The sequence below is a fragment of the Bos indicus genome, chromosome 25, assembly GCF_029378745.1.
Source record: "Bos indicus isolate NIAB-ARS_2022 breed Sahiwal x Tharparkar chromosome 25, NIAB-ARS_B.indTharparkar_mat_pri_1.0, whole genome shotgun sequence".
Taxonomy (NCBI): domain Eukaryota; kingdom Metazoa; phylum Chordata; class Mammalia; order Artiodactyla; family Bovidae; genus Bos; species Bos indicus.
Genome location: NC_091784.1, coordinates 3,233,374 through 3,254,157, shown reverse-complemented (window position 1 = coordinate 3,254,157; position 20,784 = coordinate 3,233,374). Strand labels below are relative to the sequence as shown.

Here is a 20,784-nt window from a genome sequence, read left to right as displayed (position 1 = left end):
AACTCCCATGGCCCAGGGCTCCCTGCAGGTTCCTGCTGCTGCTCTGGGAACTCAGGGCCAAGATGCCCGAGGCCTTTGGCAGAGCCAGCCTGGTGCCCGTGAGCTCCTTCTCAGCGGTCCTAGAAAGTTCAGAGACCAGACATGCGCCACACCTGAGCCCTGGGGTCCAGGCTGAGGGACGGGCGGCTTATCCTGGGCTTGGCTCCTGCCCCTCATCTGGTCCGTGGTCAGACGTCAGCCTCGTGGCCTTTGGAACATTCCAGGGCCTCTAACCCCTTCCTTACCCACATCCCAGCTGAGCCATGCAGGGTCCTTGAGTATGTGCTGTGAGCTGTTTCTCCTCCACAGCACTGACCAGTGCAGCGCCCGGCTCCTGCCCTGTCCTGTCCCTGGACTGTGGCCCTCGTCCTGGGCCACCAGACACCCGTCAGGGCGCAGGGGCCGGCCAGCCCCGGGGCCTTGAGAGACATTCAGCCCTGCAGCCAGGAGTGGGCAGCCAGGGGCCAAGAGGAGCTGCTGGAGGCAGGGCTCCCTCCGCCCCCCAGAAGACCCCCCACAGGCCCCAAGAGAACCCTCTTGGTCTGTTTTCCAGGCCGGGGCTGGGGTGGATTCTATAAGCACAAGTGTCAGTCTTCCGAATCCTCTGCAAACACCCCCGGAAGCTGTGGAGAAAGAGGACAAAAGGGCTGGAGTCTGGGTCCTGGCCAAGGTTGGGCTGCAGGGTCTGAGGTTCGGGCTCCTTCCTCCTCACTCACTGTTGACACAGCAGGAGGCGGGGTGGGAGTGGAGGGAGCCTGGGAGCTGAGCGATTTCTGCTGTCTGCTGCCGGCAAGAGTGTGGGGTCTGAGGGACACACATAGAGACACACACACACATACACACACAGGCACAGACTCACAGATACACACACAGAGACATACACACACACAGAGACACACAGACACAGACACATACATACAGAGACACACACACACACACACACACAGATACACACAGACACAGACACACACACAGATACACACAGACACAGACACACACACAGAGGCACACACACACAGAAACACACACACATACACAGACACACACAGACACACACAGACTCACAGAGACACTCACACGGACACAGACTCACAGAGACACACTCACAGACACACACAGAGATATGCAGACACACACAGACTCACACGCACAGACAGACACACAGATGTAAACTACACACACAGACACACACACAGATGTGCACTACACACACACACAGACACACACACATACACAGACACACACACATACATAGACACACACACAAAGACACACACAGAGACACACACACAGAGACACACACACAGAGACACACACAGACAAATACACACACAGACACACAGAGACACACAGAAACACACACAGAGACACACACACACAGAGACACACACACACAGACACACACAGAGACAAATACACACACAGACACACAGAGACACACAGAAATACACACACAGACACACACACAGACATGCACTCCACATGGGGTGTTTGGCTACGGTGATGACCAGCTGTCCCAGTGTTGGGGCCAGTGTGAGGAAAGCAAGAGGGACTCCATCTTGAAGCCTGTCATTGGTCTTAAAGACAGGATGTGGACTGGGCCTGAGCCCTGCCCAAGAGTGAGAAAACCGTTGCTGGTGAAAACCAGGTCTGCTGGAGACTTCTCTCGCTACACACAGCAGAGATTGCTGTTGAGGTCAGGCTGCCCCTGTTAGATTAACCATGGAGACATCCCCCCTTGATGCATAATCATTGTTCCTCTCCTTTAAACTTAACTGTTTGTTCTCCTAGTACCCACTTGTTGTAGAACTCCATCATATACAACAGAGAGGTTGCTAACATGTAACTGTCACGCAGTGGGGGGTATAAAATTGGGCCTCTCAGAAACATCAGGGTGCTTGTTGGGAACTGACTCCCCTTGGACCTGCTGGTGTAATAAACTGTATTTCACTGTCTGAGTGTCCTTTGAGGTGTGTTTTGCGACTCTGGGTTCCACAACACCAGGACTCATGACGCACCAGAGTCACTGTGAGCCTTGGGCCTCAAGTGCCTGGATGTCTCCTTCAAAGCCCCCATTTTTTTTTTTTTTTGCTTGTTTGAGCTTCTGTTTTTGGCTGTGTTGCACAGCTTGTGAGATCTTAGTCCCTCAACCAAAGCTTGAGCCTGCTCTTGGCCGTAAAAGTGCTGAGTCCTAACCACTGGACCACCAGGGAACTCCCAAATCCATTTGAGATTCACCGTCTTCTGATTCACCACCAAGGCTCCCGAATTGCAAATCTCACCAGGAGGGTGAATCTGGGCGCCATCACTCGGGGTTCACAGGGCCCCAGGTAAGAGAAAGGCCAGCAGCTGCAGCAGAGGCACAAGAGGCAATGACGCTGCTTGAGGGAGACCTGCCAGGGTTCGCCCACCCTGTCTGTATAGGTCGTGGGTGCAGACACCAGGCGGGTGTGGCCCTGTGCGGTGTGATTCCCCGCTCACAGTCCTGACCTGGTCACCTTGGCCCAGGGAGGTCCACAGTATGGAAACAAGGGACCCTGACTCACAGCCCTCCCTGCCTCAGGGGTAGGGTGGGCAGGGGGTCCTGCTCGGGAGCCGTGAACAGGTGTCCTGGGCTGGGGTCAGGGGCTGGTGAAGATAGGTAGCAATGAGAATCGGAGCATCGGCTCAGCTTCCTGCGCACACAGGCCCCTGGCCCTGTATCCTGGCCTGTGCTCGGCTGTGCATCCAGGGCCCCGGGTGGAGACCCCCCATCACACTCACTGATGACAACCTCCTGGTCAATAAAGCACAGCTGCTCGCAACCACGCAAATCAATCAATCAATCAGGACAGAGGTGGGGCAGACGCAGGTGCTGGGGGCGAGGTGAGGAGCCTGTGGCCACCCTCCACCTACCCCGTCCACCCAAGGAAGCTGTAACCCCAAGGGCGCCCAACTGGGGGGTAAGGGGGCCCCGCCCTCCTGCCCCTCAGGGCTGTCCCCAGCTGATGTGCGGTGGCCACGGTCCTCGGGGGCCCCTTGGTCTCCCACAGTCTTCCTGGCCTCCCTGGAGGGGCTGCACCCTGGAGGGCTGGGCCAGTGGAGACGGGGCCCAGCCTCGCACATCAGATCTGTCTCCTCCTCTGTTGCTCCTCCCATGTCTCCTACATGCGGGCTCCTGGCCTGGACCCTTGGCTGGAACTCCAGGGCTGGGCCTTCCCAGAGGCTGCAAGTCCCCGAGGGCCCCTAGGAAACCAGACAGATGGCGGGGCGGGGAGGGGCGGGGAGGGGGTGGGGGGTGTCACCCTCCTGGTCTTAAAGGCCAGGAGTGCAAGGACAGGGCGAGTCGCAGTTCTCCTTCCGGGCAGAGGGGCCCCACCCGCACTGAGGGGCTTCCGGGTCTCCTCCTTGATTCTTTCTCCTGCCCCCTCCCCAGCAGGCGTGCTGCACCTCAGGCTGGGCCTTGGCTGGCAGCCCTATCCTGGACATCCAGGAAGTTCCCCGGAGGATGAGAGAAGCGGGAGACCCAGGCCCCACAGGAGAGCAGAGTAGGGGTGGGGCAGGGGTGGAGGGTCCCCTCGGGGTCAGCAGATCCGGCAGCAGAAGCAGCAGGAGGCCGCCCAGCCCCACGGCCCCTCCTGCAGACCCTGCTCAGGGGTCGGCGGTGCCTGGGGACAGCTGGTGGGCCCCTCACTGATGACACCCGGCCCGCCCCTCACCCCAGTCCTCTCGGGCTCCTGTCCTGCCTTTCCAAGGAGATGGCCGAGAGGAGGCTGGGGAGAGCAGGCTCATCTGAGGCCACCCCCTCCTAGGAGCCAAGGTTGGCGGAGCTGGTCCGGCCTCCCTGGAGCAGACATGGAGCCACACCATCCTGCAGGCAGCTCGTCACCCCTGTGTCTGGGAGACCCGGGCTCCAGTCACACATGAGCTGTACCTCAGAATAATTAAATAGCAGAGGAAACTTACTCTTTACAGACAATTTGCAGCTAATTAGTGGAAAAGGCAATGGCACCCTACTCCAGTACTCTTGCCTGGAAAATCCCATGGATGGAGGAGCCTGGTGGCCTGGAAAATCCCATGGATGGAGGAGCCTGGTGGGCTACAGTCCATGGGGTCGCTAAGAGTGGGACACGACTGAGCGACTTCACTTTCCCTTTTCACTTTCATGCATTGGAGAAGGAAATGGCAACCCACTCCAGTGTTCTTGCCTGGAGAATCCCAGGGACGGGGGAGCCTGGTGGGCTGCCATCTATGGGGTTGCACAGAGTTGGACACGACTGCTGCCATCTATGGGGTTGCACAGAGTTGGACACGACTGACGCGACTTAGCAGCAGCAGCAGTGGAGAAGGAGTCGTAGAATATCACCATGGTGCAATTGAATAAATAAGTTGATCTTTGCAATGATGTCCAGCAACTGCCTCCATCACCAAGAGATGAGCAAGCGTCACAGACCTCCTGATAGAAGACACACCTGGGACTCTGAAGTATCTTGTCCAGAAAAATTGATTTGTATTTGCTCAAGCCTCTGGATACAGATATCAATTAGCAGGAAACACAGAGGCAGGAAAATAAGTTAGAGTCCCACAGGATGGGTTACGAACTGAAAGTTGGGCTCCCTCCAAATCTGTATGTTACAGCCCTGCCCCAGCAGGATGGGAGTTGGGCAATGGGGCCTTGGGAAGTCCTTATGTGAGATGAGGGCCTTAGTGTGGGGCCCTCGCAATGGAATCAGAATCCTTGTAAAACAGACAGCAGAAAGCTGGCTACATCAGCCCTGGGAGGGCACAGCAAGAAGGCGACTGCAGGGCAGGAGAACTCCCCTGGGACGAGGGCTAGCTGCTTACGTGTGCATGCTGTACATGCATGGAGGAGCTTGTGCAAGCTCCTGTTGTCAGGAGAGCTGGCAGGTGTATCTGCCTACAAGCCTGAGGTGCCTTTTGAGCTTCAGTTCAGTTCAGTCGCTCAGTCATGTCCAACTCTTTGTGACCCCATGAACGGCAGCACGCCAGGCTTCCCTGTCCTTCACCATCTCCTGGAGTTTACTCAAACTCATGTTCACTGAGTGGGTGATGCCATCCAACCATCTCATCCTGTGTCGTCCTAACGTCAGGGTCTTTTCCAATGAGTCAGTTTTTTGTATCAGGTGGCCAGAGTATTGGAGTTTCAGCTTCAGCATCAATCCTCCCAGTGAATATTCAGGACTGATTTCCTTTAGGATTGACTGGTTGAGCTTATGTGTGTGTATATGTGGGCTTCCCAGGTGGCACCAGTGGTAAAGAATCTGCCTGCCAATGCAGGAGACATGGGTTCAATCCTTAGGTTGGGGAGACCCCCTGGAGGAGGGCATGGCAACCCACCCCAGCATGCTTGCCTGGAGAATTCCATGGACAGAGGAGCCTGGTGAGCTGTCGTCCTTAGGATTGCAAAGAGTCGGACATGACTGAAGCCACTGAGCATGCATGCACGTGTGTATGCATCTCGAATAATCGTGTGCTCTGGGAAAATGCACCCCCTGTGCCCTGGGGCAAGTCCTGTCAGCCCCTCCTTGTCCAGGCCGGCAGCCAACACTTCCTCCCTCCTGGGAATACCCACCCCAGGTACTCTTCCTGGAGTCCCGGCCAGATAGACCTTCCTTCTGAGCTCAAACCCTGGCAGTCTGCAGAGAGAAGGAAGGCTCCCAAACTGGCAGCTTTTTCAGAAAAAGTGCCTGGCGCTGGGCTGGGGCAGGAACACAAGCCCCTTTGTGCCTCCTCTGGGCCCCTTCCTCCAGAAGCTGTACCTGCCGGGGTCCTAGGTCTCCTGCGTCTCCGCCTCCCCAGGAGGATCCAGGGCCCCGGGAGGGCTTCTCTGCCCGCTGCAGCTGGCTGGCCCTGCCCTTACCCAGAGGCATCATGGGGCTGGAGGACTCTGGGGGCGTATGTGGAGCTCTGGAGGTTAGGTGAGGGCCTCACCTTTGCCACAGCAGTCAGGGGGACCTGAGCCCTAAGGAGCCAGTCCAGGGGGACCAGTGCAGGCCCAGAAGGAGGGGCCAGCTTCTGGACAAAGTTGCCCTCTGCTCCCTTCTCTGCACAAAGACTGGTTGTTGTATGAAGCCCCCCAGCCCCTGCAGCCAGGACCATGGACAGAGTGTGGTCTCTTCCCAAGCAGGGAAGAGGGATCCACCAGGAATCCTGACGTGGTGGGTGAAGGGTCACACATTTTATGTTTCCAGGTCATAAAGTACATGGAACATGCTCCCCAGTGCCACTTCCAGCCTGGACACAGCCCCAGACTGTATCCAGATGATGAACGATAACACGTGTTTATGGACAATGACATTGAAACTTCAGGGTTTTCCACTTGTTGCAAATTTTCTTGAAATTTATTCTAAACATATCAAAATGTAAACAGTATTCTAAGCACACAAGTAGTGGGGGAGAAACCCATGGAGGGTGGGACTTGCCCTTCAGGCCATAGTGTGCTGACCCCTGGGTTAGCCACATGGTGTGAGTAGGGAGGTGGCAGCTAGACAGAGCCTCCACTGGACACAGGCCCCCAGCATGGCAATCCTGATGGAGCCAGGGACCCAGGTTCCTGGTGGCCAGCTCTTCTCCTGTGAGGCCGTGCACACACCAGGGCATGCTCTGCACCCCTTCTCCTTGTCACCACGGGGGGTTCTGGACCCTGAACCGTGCTCTGCTTGAGGTAGAAGCCCTGAGCCCCATGCAGCTGCTGTAGGCGGCTACCCTGAAGCACCCCTGTGAGGCTGACCCTGTTTGGTCAACTGGGAAGGGCTCTCAGGACACCTCCCCCACCTCTGAAGTCAAGGTCAAGTGCCAGTGCCCAGAAGAGAGACCCAGAGGTGAGAGTAAAATACTGGTCATTGTCTCCTTGTATTTGTATAGGCTGCAGGGCCAAGACGGTAAACACAGCACATCCGGGAGCCTCCCCACTGGATGGCCCTGGGGTTTGCCCCAGGAAGAACCACCACTCTCAGCTCCTTCCGGCCGCCCTGGTGGCCCCTTTGCTCCTTCCTCCAGGAGGGGGGCCCAGAGGGCCCAGGAGGAGGGTATAAAGGGCCCAGTGGAGGGTGCCCAGGCACCACCAGACTCCCAGCACCAGGACTGGACCTCAAGACTCTGCAGGCCAGGTAAGACAACCCCTCCTCCCCACCATGGTTGGGCCCATGAGGTCAGGGGAGGCCCCTCTCTGAGATGGGATGGCCTGTCTTCTCTTCAGCAGCCCTTGACTCTCCAGCCAGAAGACATGCTGCTGTGGCTGACCCTCGCCCTCCTGTGGAGCCCCACCTGCTGGGCAGGGGGTAAGTCTGGCTGGGGTTCCTGTGTCCAGAGCATCCCCCTGGAGACCACCCTCCCCTCCCACCATCCAGGGCCTGGGGTCTGGGCCAGCTCTTGTCTCAGACTAACACAGCTCTCAGACCTGTCCCCTTGTCTGGAGGGGCTGTGTCTTCTGCTGGACAGAAAAAACCACATGTCACTGTGTGTTTCTTTACTTTTCTCTTTCCCACCTGGTCCTCTCATTAACAGCTTTGTATGGGCGTGGAGGAGGCTCATATTTCAGTACAACTAAAGACAATGAAAATGAGATCACCGGGATCAGAGTGTTTATAGGCATTGGTGGCATAATTAAGAGGTGAGTTGAGCAGGGCCCGGGAGCCCCTCACTGCGTCCCAGCCCCTGCCCCAGTCTCAGGAACCTGGGGGGGGGGCTGGTCCCTCCTCCCAGCACCCTCACTGGGGTCCTGATGTCTCCTGAGTCAGCTGAGGTCTGTCCCTCTTCCTCTGCTGTTTCCTCCCCTGCACCCCAGCCCTGTCCCCTCCCCTATCCTCCTGCAAGTCTGGCCTCTGCTTCCTGGGATGACCGAAAGGGACGGGGTGCTTCTCCCCACTGTCTCCTTTCAACCCCAACTCAGCTCAACCAGAAATGGTCTCTCAGTTTGAGGATGCCTATGGGAAAGCAGAAGTTCTGCCCAGGTTAGGGTCAAACAGAAAAGGAAGGAGGGTCAGAGTGGACCACTGATTGCACACTAGAAGCGTAGAGGCAGCAAGCCCAGGGTCTTCCCCTAATGGTTAAATGAGGGCTTTGCTCCAGGCCTGGGGTAGATATTTGCTGTACATTTATGGGGCCCCAGGGAACTGGGGAGAAGGAATGGGCCAGAGCAGCAGGCACTATGGGGGCCAGAGGCTGGGCGGGGCCTTGTGAGGAGGGGACACTCTGAGATGGAAACTGAGGTGGGGGAAGGTCACAGAGACGGGTCACCTGCTCCTGGGGCCCCCACCTGGTCTAGTGCAGTGACTGGGACTCCAAATACTGGGCCCGGGCTCAGCTCTCCACTCTGAGCCAGGAGACCAGCTGTACCTCCTGAGGGTCATGGTGACTGGGCACCTTTGGGAGCTCTCCTGATGGAAGATCTCAGTGATTGCTCCCTCAAATCAGTCCCACTTTGAAGATGAGCAAACAGACCAGGAGATGCTGGTCTGCTGCTGCTGCTAAGTCACTTCAGTCGTGTCCAACTCTGTGCGACCCCATAGACGGCAGCCCAACAGGCTCCCCTGTCCCTGGGATTCTCCAGGCAAGAACACTGGAGTGGGTTGCCATTTCCTTCTCCAATGCATGAAAGTGAAAATGAAAGTGAAGTCGGTCAGTCATGTCTGACTCCTAGCGACCCCATGGACTGCAGCCTACCAGGCTCCTCTATCCATGGGATTTTCCAGGCAAGAGTACTGGAGTGGGGTGCCATTGCCTTCTCCAGAGGCTGGTCAACAAGCCCCAGATCACAGAGTCTGAAAATGGGAGAGCAGGTGCTGAGACCAGGAAGCCTGGCTCAGGCACCAAAGTCACAAGCTCAGGGATTTATGTGCAGAGATAGGCTGTCCTTGCTGGGCATGGGGTCGGGGAGTGGTGTTTACAGGACTGGGGATTTGCGGGTTACCCAGACCCTGGATCTTCAAAGCTTGCCCTTTCTCCTAGTATCCAGGTGAGGTTTGGCTCCTCCTGGAGTGAGAAATATGGAGCCCCAGGTGGGACCCTTCAGGAATTTGTCCTGCAGTCCGGTGAATACATTACAGGAGTTGATGGCTCCTACAAGCTTTTCCTCCGGCACTTGGTCATCCACACTAGCTATGGCCGTAAGGCCACATTTGGAGAGAACAGTGGCAGGAGCTTTTCTGCCTTCCCTGACGGGAGTGAGAAAGTGCTCACTGGAGTCTTCGGACAGCATAAGCTTCTGGGCATCTCCAGCATCGGCTTTGACTGGGATTATCCAATAGTACGTTGATCTATGATCAAGAAAGTGCTACCTAATCCCCAAATATGTCTACGAAATGAGCACTTCTGGGTCTCCAGGGCTGGGCCGTGGGCTACCCTGCCAAGGCCATCTGCCTGGTGGTGGGCACAAGGCGGCAGGGACCTGAGTGCAGCCCCGAATCAGAATCCACCAATAAATCCAGCTTCTGCAGCTACAGTGGGTCCAGGGTGCTCCTTGGCCTGGGATGCGAACAAAGCCTTCTGAGCTTGTGGGGATGAAGCCTCTGGAGTGGAGCTCACTAAGCAGAGCTGCAGGAAGAGGCAGGAGGGGGCCCGACACCCCAGGGCTGGGTGATTCTGACAGGATGCTGGGCCTGCCCATGCAGACCTCGGACAGATCCCATAATCTGGGAGGATTGTAGGGGTCCCAGAGGCCCCATCCCCAGGTCTCTTCTGCAAGCCCATGCAGGTGGCCCATGCAGCCCAGGCTCAATTCCAGGATTCTCTGAGTATGTAAAGGGCTTAGGGAAACCCTCAGTCATTCATTCACTCATTCAGAACACATATGGCAAACCCTGGCTGGCAAGAAGCTCTGTGGACTCTGGAGGAATAGAGAATGGGCCAAGAGTCCAGCCAGGGGCTCTCCATGGGGAATGGATACAGAAGCAGATGGAGACAACTGGTGGTTTCATCTGCATCAATAGTGACAGGTCTAGCGCCCTGTGCTCAGGCACAAGCCCAGTGGTGGGTGTGCTTCAGGGAAGACTTCCTGGACGAGGCAACATCTGAGCTAAATACAAAGGCTATGTGAGAGCTGGCCAGGTGGGGTTAAGGGAGGGAGGGCTTCTAGGCCAAGAGATCAACACGGGAGTGGCCAGAGCCAGGCATCCCCAGGACCCCACTTCTTGAAAGGCGGGCATCTGTTACAGCCTGAAGGGAAAGGAAAGCAGCCCCTAGGCCTGGCACATTCTCTCAACACCTCCATCAGACTGCAGCAGCCTGCCCCTCAGCCACGGTGCAGAGGCCACCCTGTTCCCCCTCAGCTCCCTGCCCGGCAACCCTAGAGGGACAGGACTTCTGCTTCCCCGCTTGCAGAAGGAGACAGCACAGGCCCAGAGGACACAGAGGCTCGGCTTGTCACACGGCACGAGTGGCAGAGTTGGGATGCAGGGGGAGGAGGTCTGGCTGCAAAGTCTGGGCTCAGATCCCCAGACCAGCGAAGGTTTCCAGAGGATCCTCATCTCTGGGAAGACACTTGATGACTCTTGTCTGCCTTTATTTTCATTTTACATGCTGGTTGAGCGCCGCTTAGTGGTTCTTACTAAAAACAGCAGAGTCTGTTACAAATGACGTTCAACTTTCTCAGCCTGAATTTCCACATCTGTGATGATGGGAGATTAACATTCACCGGAAAGCTGTTGTGAGGATTAAATCAGATAATTGTTAAACCACCTGGCATTCTGCCTGGCCCCTCTTGGGTGCGTGATTAATGCCATCTTTCCATCCATTCATCCATCCACCCACCCTTCATCCCCTCATTCAAGGAATAAATCAGATGACAGGAAACTTGCTAGCAGACTCACAAAGCTCTTTAGGAGAAACCCGTTTCTACAAGCAGCACGTGGGAACAGCATTTCTCATGATATGAGCCTCTCTGCTCTCTCTCTCCCCACCCCACCCCGCTGCCCAGCGCTCTCAATCCTCAACTTTGAGTCCTCGCAGACTTCCCGGATGGCTCAGTGGCAAAGAATCCACCTGCCAGTGGAGGAGACATGGATTCAATCCCTGGTCTGGGAGACTCTCACGTGCCACAGAGCAACTAATCCCGTGTGCCACAGCTATTGAGCCTGCGCTCTGCCAGCTTAGGTACACCTGAAAGGTATTAGTTTGTTCACTAAAGGACCACCCCTTCAAGGTGGCAGGGACATTTTGTACATCCAATGAGAAAATGAAGATCTCGGAGAAAATCCATCTTCTACAGACAAGAGACGATCTAGCCCAGATTGCACCAGGGAAGGGGGGATTCAGACCCGATAGGCTCCGCTTCCCTCTTCCCTGGCCCCACCTTGGGGAGCTCAGGTCACCCACGTGTCTCAATTGCCCACCTGTTATATGTGGGAAGCAATAGCCCCTCCTCGCAGGGGTTGTGAGATTTCAGTGACACCCTTCTCCACCCAGGGTGAGCGCCGGGGTCTTACCCCTGTGGGCAGGGGCGCAGGTTTTCCTTTTAGCAGCCCATGTGATTTCGTGGATGTGGAATTTTAGAAAACACAAAAGTAATTCATCGTGACAAAAGCAGACTTGTAATTAGGGAAGGTGAGTTTGCTGCTGCTGCTGCTACTAAGTCGCTTCAGTCGTGTCGGACTCTGTGCGACCCCATAGATGGCAGCCCACCAGGCTCCCCCGTCCTTGGGATTCTCCAGGCAAGAACACTGGAGTGGGCTGCCATTTCCTTCTCCAATGCATGAAAGTGAAAAGTGAAAGGGAAGTCGCTCAGTCGTATCCAACTCTTAGCGACCCCATGGACTGCAGCCTACCAGGCTCCTCCGCCCATGGGATTTTCCAGGCAAGAGTATTGGAGTGGGATGCCATTGCCTTCTCCAAAGCTGAGTTTGAGATGGGACCAAATGCCAAGGGGCGTACGAGGTGCCTTTTAGGGGGGCAGAAAGTTTCCTCAATTTGAGTGTGGTGGGAGATGCATGAACGTCAGTGTATACATTTGTTAAAACTCATCAAACTGTTAACATACTGACATGTTATTACATGTAAATGGTACTTCAATAAAGCTGAATAAAAAACAAAACAGGAAAATTGGGGAGAGAATATAGCTGACTATAAAAACCCTGTGGAGGGTCACGTGACCATGTTAGAAGCAGTAGACAAGATCACCGAGCAAAATCTGGACAGACGTGAGAGCGTGAGATGGAAAACTTATATTCACAAAAGCATTTTTAAGGTCAATTGTATAAATGAGAAAAAATAGTGGCACTTCCTGCTTAATGGGTACTGGGTATGGGATTTCTGAGGGGTAATGAAAAAGCTCTGGAGCTGAATAGCAGTAATATTGCAAAACCAGCAAATGTACTTAGTCACGGAGTTGTTCTCCTTAAAAAGATCTAAATGGTAGATTTCATAATTTGTGCATTTACCCACAATAGGAATATTTGCCAACCTCATCCAACATAGGAATAGATGTGGAAAAGATCACACAATCCATGCTTAGCTGGGAACCCCAGAGAGATGGGGCCCAGGATTGGAGAAGATGGGAATCAGAGAAGAGACCCCACGGTCAAGGGCATGGGGCGACTGTAACTGATGGGACGAGGGCACAGGCGCTATGAAAGGGGGGCCCAGGTCTTGACAAACCAGAGGAAACTGGAAACTTCCCAGAGAGGACAGTGAAAACATGGGAGCTTTTCTCCCCATCCTGGGTCACAGATCCCTGAGTTCTTCCCACAGACTCCAGGCTAAGAACCACCATATAGCCCTCAACTGAGACAGCAGGGAGGCGGCCAGCAGGCAGTGAAGACAGGCTGGACCAGCTGAAGCCAAGGGGACTCTGACAATAGCTGGGTCCTTAACTTTAGCTCACTCTGCCTTCGTTTTATTATTGAACGTCAACCCCCCTTCACCACAACAGTTCCGAGTGTGACCATTAAAACCAAAATACAGGCAGTGGCCCAATTCCTGGAAATTCCCACCCTATCCAGAAATAGCAAAAATGTTCCACCACTTGTTCCTGTGTGAAATGACTGAGTCTGTAAAAACCTCCAACCCCGCTCCCGGCTTCGGAGATGGACCGCCTTCTGCCTATGACGTGTGCATCTCCCCAGATAAACCTGCTCTCCCGTTACTCTGACGTGCTCTTGATTTCTTTCTTGAGCAAAGGCAAGGATTCTCTCCGGGGGTCCCTGTGGGGCCCAGGACCTGACACTCCCTCTCCCACACGCAACCAGCATCTATAATTAATGTAAAAGTAGAAAAGAGGAACATGTCAGCGAGGGAACTGCAGAGAGATGATGATCAGTAGGACAAGCTTCGCTGGGTCTGGGGATCTGAGCACAGACTTTGCAGCCAGACCTCCTCCCCCTGCATCCCGACTCCGCCACTCGTGCCGTGTGACAGGCCGAGCCTCTGTGTCCTCTGGGCCTGCACTGTCTCCTTCTGCAAGAGGGGAAGCAGAAGTCCTGTCCCTCTAGGGTTGCCGGGCAGGGAGCTGAGGGGAGACAGCACAGCCTCTGCACTGTGGCTGAGGGACAGGCTGCTGCAGTCTGATGGAGGTGTTGAGAGAATGTGCCAGGCCTGGGGGCTGCTTTCCTTTCCCTTCAGGCTGTAACAGATGCCCGCCTTTCAAGAAGTGGGGTCCTGGGGATGCCTGGCTCTGGCCATTCCCGTGTTGATCTCTTGGCCTGGAAGGCCTCCCTCCCTTAACCCCACCTGGCCAGCTCTCACATAGCCTTTATATTTAGCTCAGATGTTGCCTGGTCCAGGAAGTCTTCCCTGAAGCACACCCTCCACTGGCCTTGTGCCTGAGTTCAGTTCAGTGGCTCAGTCGTGTCTGAGTCTGTCCCTGTCCATCACCAACTCCCAGAACTTGTTCAAACTCATGTCCATCGAGTTGGTGATGCCATCCATCCATCTCATCCTCTGTCATCCCCTTCTCCTCCCGCCTTCAATCTTTCCCAGCTTCAGAGTCCTTTCCAATGAGTCAGCTCTTCCCATCATGTGGCCAAAGTATTGGAGCTTCAGTTTCAGCATCGGTCCTTCCAATGAATATTCAGGACTGATCTCCTTTAGGATTGACTGGTTTGATCCCCTTGCAGTCCAAGGGACTCTCAAGAGTCTTCTCCAACACCACAGTTCAAAAAGCATCAATTCTTTGGTGCTTAGTTTTCTTTATGGTCCAACTCTCACATCCATACATGACTACTGGAAAAACCATGGCTTTGACTAGATGGACCTTTATTGGCAAAGTAATGTCTCTGCTTTTAATATGCTGTCTAGGTTGGTCATAGCTTTTCTTCCAAGGAGCAAGTGTCTTTTAATTTTATGGCTGCAGTCACCATCTGAAGTGGTTCTGGAGCCCAAGAAAATAGTCTGAGTACAGGGTCTAGACCTGTCCTTATCAATGCAGATGGAACAACCAGTTGCTCCATCTGCTTCTGCATCCATTCCCCATGGGAAGCCCCTGGTTAGACACATGGACCATCCTCTATTCCTCCAGAGTCCAGGAAGCCCATAGCCAGCCAGGGTTTGCCATACGTGTTCTGAATGAGTGAATGAATGATTGAATGGCTTCTCTGGATCTGTTTGCACACTCAGAGAATCTTGAAATTGAGCCTGGACAGCTCAGGCTACCTGGATGGCCTCGCACCAGTGAGTCTGGGATGGGGCCTCTGGGAGCCCTGAATCCTCAGAGATTATGGGATCAGCCCGAGGTCTGCACAGGCAGGCCCTGCATCCTGTCAGAATCACCTAGCCCTGGGGTGTTAGACCCCCTCCTGCCTTCTCCTGCAGCTCCACCCTGGAGGCCCTGTCCCCACAAGCTCAGAAGGCTTTGTTCACATCCTAGATCAAGGAATACCCTGGACACACTGTAGCTGCAGAAGTTGGATTTATTGGTGGATTCTGATTCAGGCCTCTGGTGCGTTGTGCCCACCATCAGTCAGATGGCCTTGGCTGGATAACCCATGGCCCAGACCTGGAGACACAGGAGTAGTCATTTCTCTTTGGTTGAGGTGCTATTTGCTTCAGTTTGAAGGAAGGCAATGGCAACCCACTCCAGTACTCTTGCCTGGAAAATCCCATGGATGGAGGAACCTGGTAGGCTGGAGTCCATGGGGTCGCAAAGAGTCGGACACGACTGAGCGACTTCACTTTGAAGGATAATTCCAGTCAAAGCTGATGCGGGTAATACTCTGAACCGTATACTGTCCATAGACGCCAGTGAGCACCTTCTCTATGTCATCACGGGAGGCAGCAAAAGTGTTGCCTAATTTCCTTTCAAAATGGATGAACGTCCTAGGTCAGTGCATATGAGCAAAGATTGAAGGTATTTCGTGTAGGAGCAGTGGATTCTTATAATGTGTTCACCGTGCTGTAGGAGCAATTCCTGAGTTATCCCACCTGGGTCTCTCTATTTCTCACTCCAGGAGGAGCTGTATCTCACCTGGATACTGAGAAGAAGGGGGAGCTTTGAAGGTCCAGTATCTGGGTGACACCCCAAATCCCAGGTCCTCAACTTCCCATCACCAGCAAGGGGGCAGCCTGTCACTGCAGCATAAGCCCATGACACATGACACTGAGACCTGAGACAGGCTTCCTGGTCTTTGGTCTCCCTGCTCTGCCGATTTCAGGCTCTGTGATTTGGGGCTTGTTAGCCAGCCTCTTTAGTCTCAGTTTGCTCACCTGCAAAATGGGAGTGATTTTGAGGAGCAGTCACTGAGATCTTCAATCAGGAGAGCTCCTCAAGATGCCCAGTCACTATGACCCTCAGGAGATGCAGCTGGTCTCACAGCTCAGAATGGGGAGCTGACCCCAGGCCCAGCATTTGCAGCCCCAGTCACTGCACTAGGCCAGGTGGGGGGACCTGAAGCAGGTGACCCCTATCTGTGATCTTCCCCCAGATCAGTGCCTGTCCTGCAGCCTACCTCCTCACCTGGCCTCGCCGACACTCTGGCCCCCATGGTGCCCACTGCACTGGCCCATTCCCTCTTCCCAGGTCCCTGGGACCCTGTAAATGCAGAGCAAATATCTACCCCAGACTTTGAGCAAAGCTGGCACTCAACCATTAGGGGAAGACCCTGGAGTTGCTGCCTCTACGCTTCTAGTGTGCAATCAGTGGTCTACTCTGACCCTCCTTCCTTTTCTGTTTGAAACTAACCTGGGCAGAACTTGCCCTGCTTTCCCATAGGCATCCTCAAACTGAGAGATAATTTCCAGTTGAGCTGAGTTGGGGTTAAAAGTAGACAGTGGGGAGAAGCACCCCTCCCTTTCGGTCATCCCAGGAAGTAGAGGCTGGACTTGCAGGAGGAGAGCGGAGGGGACAGGGCTGGGGTGCAGGGGAGGAAACAGCAGAGGAAGAGGGAGAGACCTCAGCTGACTCAGGAGACATCAGCAGCCCAGTGAGGGTGCTGGGAGGAGGGACCAGCCCCCTCCCCAGGTTCCCAAGACTGGGGCAGGGGCTGGGATGCAGTGAGGGTCTCCAAGCCCTGCTCATCTCACCTCTTGATTAGGCCCAGAGGACCTATGAACACTTGAATCCCAATGATATCATTTTGGAAGTCTCTAGAGGTACTGAAATAGGTACCTCCTCCAGGCCCAAATGTCTCTATTAGATGAAAGAACCAGGTTGGGAAGAGAAAAAAATAAGCACACAGTGATGTGTTGGCTGTTTCTGCCCAGAGGAGGACACAGCCCCTCAGACGAGGGGACAGGCCTGAGAGCAGAGTCCGTCTGTGACAAGGCCCGGACCCCAGCCCTGGACGGAGGGAGGGGAGGGGGGGCCTCCAGGGGGATGGGCAGGGGGGACCCCAAGCCAGACTTACCCCCTGCCCAGTAGGTGGGGCTCCATAGAAGGGCGAGGGTCAGCCATAGCAGCATGGCTTCTGGCTGGAGAGTCAAGGGCTCCTGGGGAGAAGAGGACAGGCCATCCGATCTCAGAGAGGGGCCTCCCCTGACCTCGTGGGCCCAAGCATGGTGGGGGGCGGGCCTTACCGGGCCTGCGGAGTCCTGTGGTCCTGTCCTGGTGCTGGGAGTCTGGTGCCTGGGCACCCTCCTCTGGGCCCTTTATACCCTCCTGAGCCATGTGCCCGCCCGGCAGGAGGAACGGTCAAGGGGCCAGTGGGACAGGAAGGAGCTGGGGAGGGCTCTTCCTGGGGGAATCCACAGAGCCATCTGGGGGAGGGGACATGCTGTTTACTGCCTTGGCCTCGTGGTCACCACAAACAACATGTGACTCTAGGGGCATTTTACTGTCACCTCTGGGTTTCCCGTCTGGACCCTGCACCAGACCCTGACTTCAGCCATGGCGAGGTGTCTTGAGAGCCCTTCCCAGTTTGAGCAAACAGGGTTCAACCCCTCGGCTGCTTCAGCATAGCTGCCCCCAGCAGCTTCACGGGGCTCAGGACTCCTTCCTCGTGCAGAACCCGCTTCAGGGCCTCACTCGGGCCTGGGCAGAGCCTTATGTGCCCTGGGCTTTCCCCTCCAACCCTCAGAGCTGCAGCGGACAGCTCAGTTCTGAGGGCCTGTGGCAGGTGGTAGAGACAGCCTGGGCCTGGCCCTCCATGGCCTGTCACTGGAAGACGCCTGTCACCTTTCCTTTGAGCTGGGTCTGGTGTAGCTGGGGATGAACTGGGTCCTGTGGGCTCTGGGATGACTGACAGCAAGGACCCCAGGATAGGAGGGTCACAGTGGTGCTCCAGGTCAGCTCTCCCCGGAGTCCCTGGGGCCAGGCTGAGGGGTCACCTTGTCCTGGAGGGAGTGGGGGGCTTCTCGAGGGCTGGGGATCTGGGGGCCTCATGGTCCAGCAGGTCCAGGCTCCCTGTGACTGGATGGTGCTCAGGCTGTCTGCACAGGCTCCCTGACCATTGGGAAGAGCCACGGGGTCACAGAACTCAACACAGGGGTCACTGTGGGCGTGGAGTTGGAGCCTGTCAAGTCTGAACCCACACTTTCCTCCTCCCTGGCCCCTCTTTGGGCAGCTCAGGTCACCCACATGTCTCAATTGCCCCCCTGTTATATGCGGGAAGCAATAGCCCCTCCTCACAGGGGTTGTGAGATTTCAGTGACACCCTTCTCCACCCAGGGTGAACGCCGGGGTCTTACCCCTGTGGGCAGGAGTGCAGGTTTTCATTTGAGCAGACTTCACCTGCATATCTGTAGTTAGTGATATTTCTCCCGGCAATCTTGGTTCCAGCTTGTGCTTCTTCCAGCCTAGCGTTTCTCATGATGTACTCTGCATATAAGTTAAATAAGCAGGGTGACAATATACAGCCTTGACGTACTCCTTTTCTTATTTGGAACCAGTCTGTTGTTCCATGTCCAGTTCTAACTGTTGCTTCCTGACCTGCATACAAATATCTCAAGAGGCAGATCAGGTGGTCTGGTATTCCCATCTCTTTCAGAATTTTCCACAGTTTATTGTGATCCACACAGTCAAAGGCTTTGGCATAGTCAAGAAAGCAGAAATAGATGTTTTTCTGGAACTCTCTTGCTTTTTCCATGATCCAGCAGATGTTGGCAATTTGATCTCTGGTTCCTCTGCCTTTTCTAAAACCACCTTGAACATCAGGAAGTTCACGGTTCACATATTGCTAAAGCCTGGCTTGGAGAATTTTGAGCATTACTTTACTAGAGTGTGAGATGAGTGCAATTTTGCGGTAGTTGGAGCATTCTTTGGCATTGCCTTTCTTTGGGATTGGAATGAAAACTGACCTTTTCCAGTCCTATGGCCACTGCTGAGTTTTCCAAATTTGCTGGCATATTGAGTGCAGCACTTTCACAGCATCATCTTTCAGGATTTGGAATAGCTCAACTGGAATTCCATCACCTCCACTAGCTTTGTTGGTAGTGATGCTTTCTAAGGCCCACTTGACTTCACATTCAAGGATATCTGGCTCTGGGTGAGTGATCACACCATCGTGATTATCTGGGTCATGAAGATCTTTTTTGTACAGTTCTGTGTATTCTTGCCACCTCTTCTTAATATCTTCTGCTTCTGTTAGGTCCATACCATTTCTGTCCTTTATCGAGCCCATCTTTGCATGAAATGTTCCCTTGGTATCTCTAATTTTCTTGAAGAGATCTCTAGTCTTTCCCATTCTGTTGTTTTCCTCTATTTCTTTGCATTGATCACCGAGGAAGGCTTTAGAAAGTGAAGAAGAACTAAAAAGCTTCTTGATGAAGGTGAAAGAGGAGAGTGAAAAAGTTGGCTTAAAACTCAACATTCAGAAAACGAAGATCATGGCATCTGGTCCCATCACTTCATGGGAAATAGATAGGGAAACAGTGGAAACAGTGTCAGACTTTATTTTTTGGGGCTCCAAAATCACTGCAGATGGTGACTGCAGCCATGAAATTAAAAGACGCTTACTCCTTGGAAGAAAAGTTATGACCAACCTAGATAGCATATTGAAAAACAGAGACATTACTTTGCCAACAAAGGTCCGTCTAGTCAAGGCTATGGTTTTTCCAGTGGTCGTGTATGGATGTGAGAGTTGGACTAAGAAAGCTGAGCGCCGAAGAATTGATGCTTTTGAACTGTGTTGTTGGAGAAGACTCTTGAGAGTCCCTTGGACTGCAAGGAGATCCAACCCGTCCATTCTGAAGGAGATCAGCCCTGGGATTTCTTTGGAAGGAATGATGATGCTAAAGCTGAAACTCCAGTACTTTGGCCACCTCATGGGAAGAGTTGACTCATTGGAAAAGACTCTGATGCTGGGAGGGATTGGGGGCAGGAGGAGAAGGGGACGACAGAGGATGAGATGGCTGGATGGCATCACTGACTCGATGGACGTGAGTCTGAGCGAACTCTGGGAGTTGGTGATGGACAGGGAGGCCTGGCGTGCTGTGATTCATGGGGTCACAAAGAGTCGGACACGACTGAGGGACTGAACTGAACTCCCAAGTAAGTGAGAGGCAGGCAGGTGTGACCATGAAAAATGTTGAGGTGATGAGACTCTTTTATGTCATTATAGATATGTGTGATATACATGCCTATATACAGGTTATAAAATTGTACTGAACTAAATACACACACACAAATGAGCACCACTTATTTATTTTATAGCTAATAATTTGTACCTCTTAATCTCCTTCCCCCATGTTGCCTTTCCCCATCCTTCTCCCCACTGGTAACCACTGCTTTGTTCTGTATCTGTGAGTCCATTTCTGTTTTGATATATTAAATATTCGTTCACAATTAAAAAAAAAAAAGAAATGATGCTAAAGCTGAAACTCCAGTACTTTGGCCACCTCATGGGAAGAGTTGACTCATTGGAAAAGACTCTGATGCTGGGAGGGATTGGGGACAGGAGGAGAAGGGGACGACAGAGGATGAGATGGCTGGATGGCATCACTGACTCGATGGATGTGAGTCTGAGTGAACTCCAGGAGTTGGTGATGGACAGGGAGGCCTGGTGTGCTGCCATTCACGGGGTCACAAAGAGTCGGACACGACTGAGCGACTGAACTGAACTGAAGGTTAGGAATGGCAGACCTGTCCGTAAGTTACCAGTTCCATGAATGGAGGAGTCCTCGCCACAGGGGAAGCTACATGGCCTGGAGAAGGAGTGGACCCCAGGCTGTGCTGATACATTGCCTTAGGACAGGCTGGGCAGAGGCTAGAGCATCCAAGCTCCCACGTGGTGGCAAGGAGAAGGGGTGCAGAGCACGGCCTGGTGTGTGCACAGCCTCTCTCTCTGGAAATGCAGGCCACCAGGAACTGGGGACCCCGGCTTCACTAGGTGGTAGTGTGGGGGGCTGTGTCGGGGTGAAGTCCCTGTCCAGCTGCCACCTGCC

At 54.1% G+C, this 20,784-nt stretch overlaps 1 protein-coding gene across 1 annotated transcript; it reads left to right on the top strand.

The window, feature by feature from the left end:
• The first annotated feature begins 7,073 nt into the window (after nt 1-7,073).
• LOC109578876 (pancreatic adenocarcinoma up-regulated factor-like) lies at nt 7,074-9,479 on the top strand. Its single transcript, XM_070779493.1, has 4 exons — nt 7,074-7,148; nt 7,241-7,319; nt 7,546-7,651; nt 8,989-9,479. The coding sequence occupies exons 2-4, from the start codon at nt 7,265-7,267 to the stop codon at nt 9,293-9,295; spliced, it is 468 nt and encodes a 155-aa protein (XP_070635594.1). The 5' UTR covers nt 7,074-7,148; nt 7,241-7,264; the 3' UTR covers nt 9,296-9,479.
• Nucleotides 9,480-20,784: the final 11,305 nt, after the last annotated feature.

Coding starts and splice junctions, on each gene's coding strand:
- LOC109578876 (XM_070779493.1), top strand. CDS start 7,265: ATGCTGCTGTGGCTGACCCTCGCCCTCCTGTGGAGCCCCACCTGCTGG. Junction 7,320..7,545: donor CCCCACCTGCTGGGCAGGGG/GTAAGTCTGGCT, acceptor TCTCATTAACAG/CTTTGTATGGGCGTGGAGGA. Junction 7,652..8,988: donor ATTGGTGGCATAATTAAGAG/GTGAGTTGAGCA, acceptor CCTTTCTCCTAG/TATCCAGGTGAGGTTTGGCT.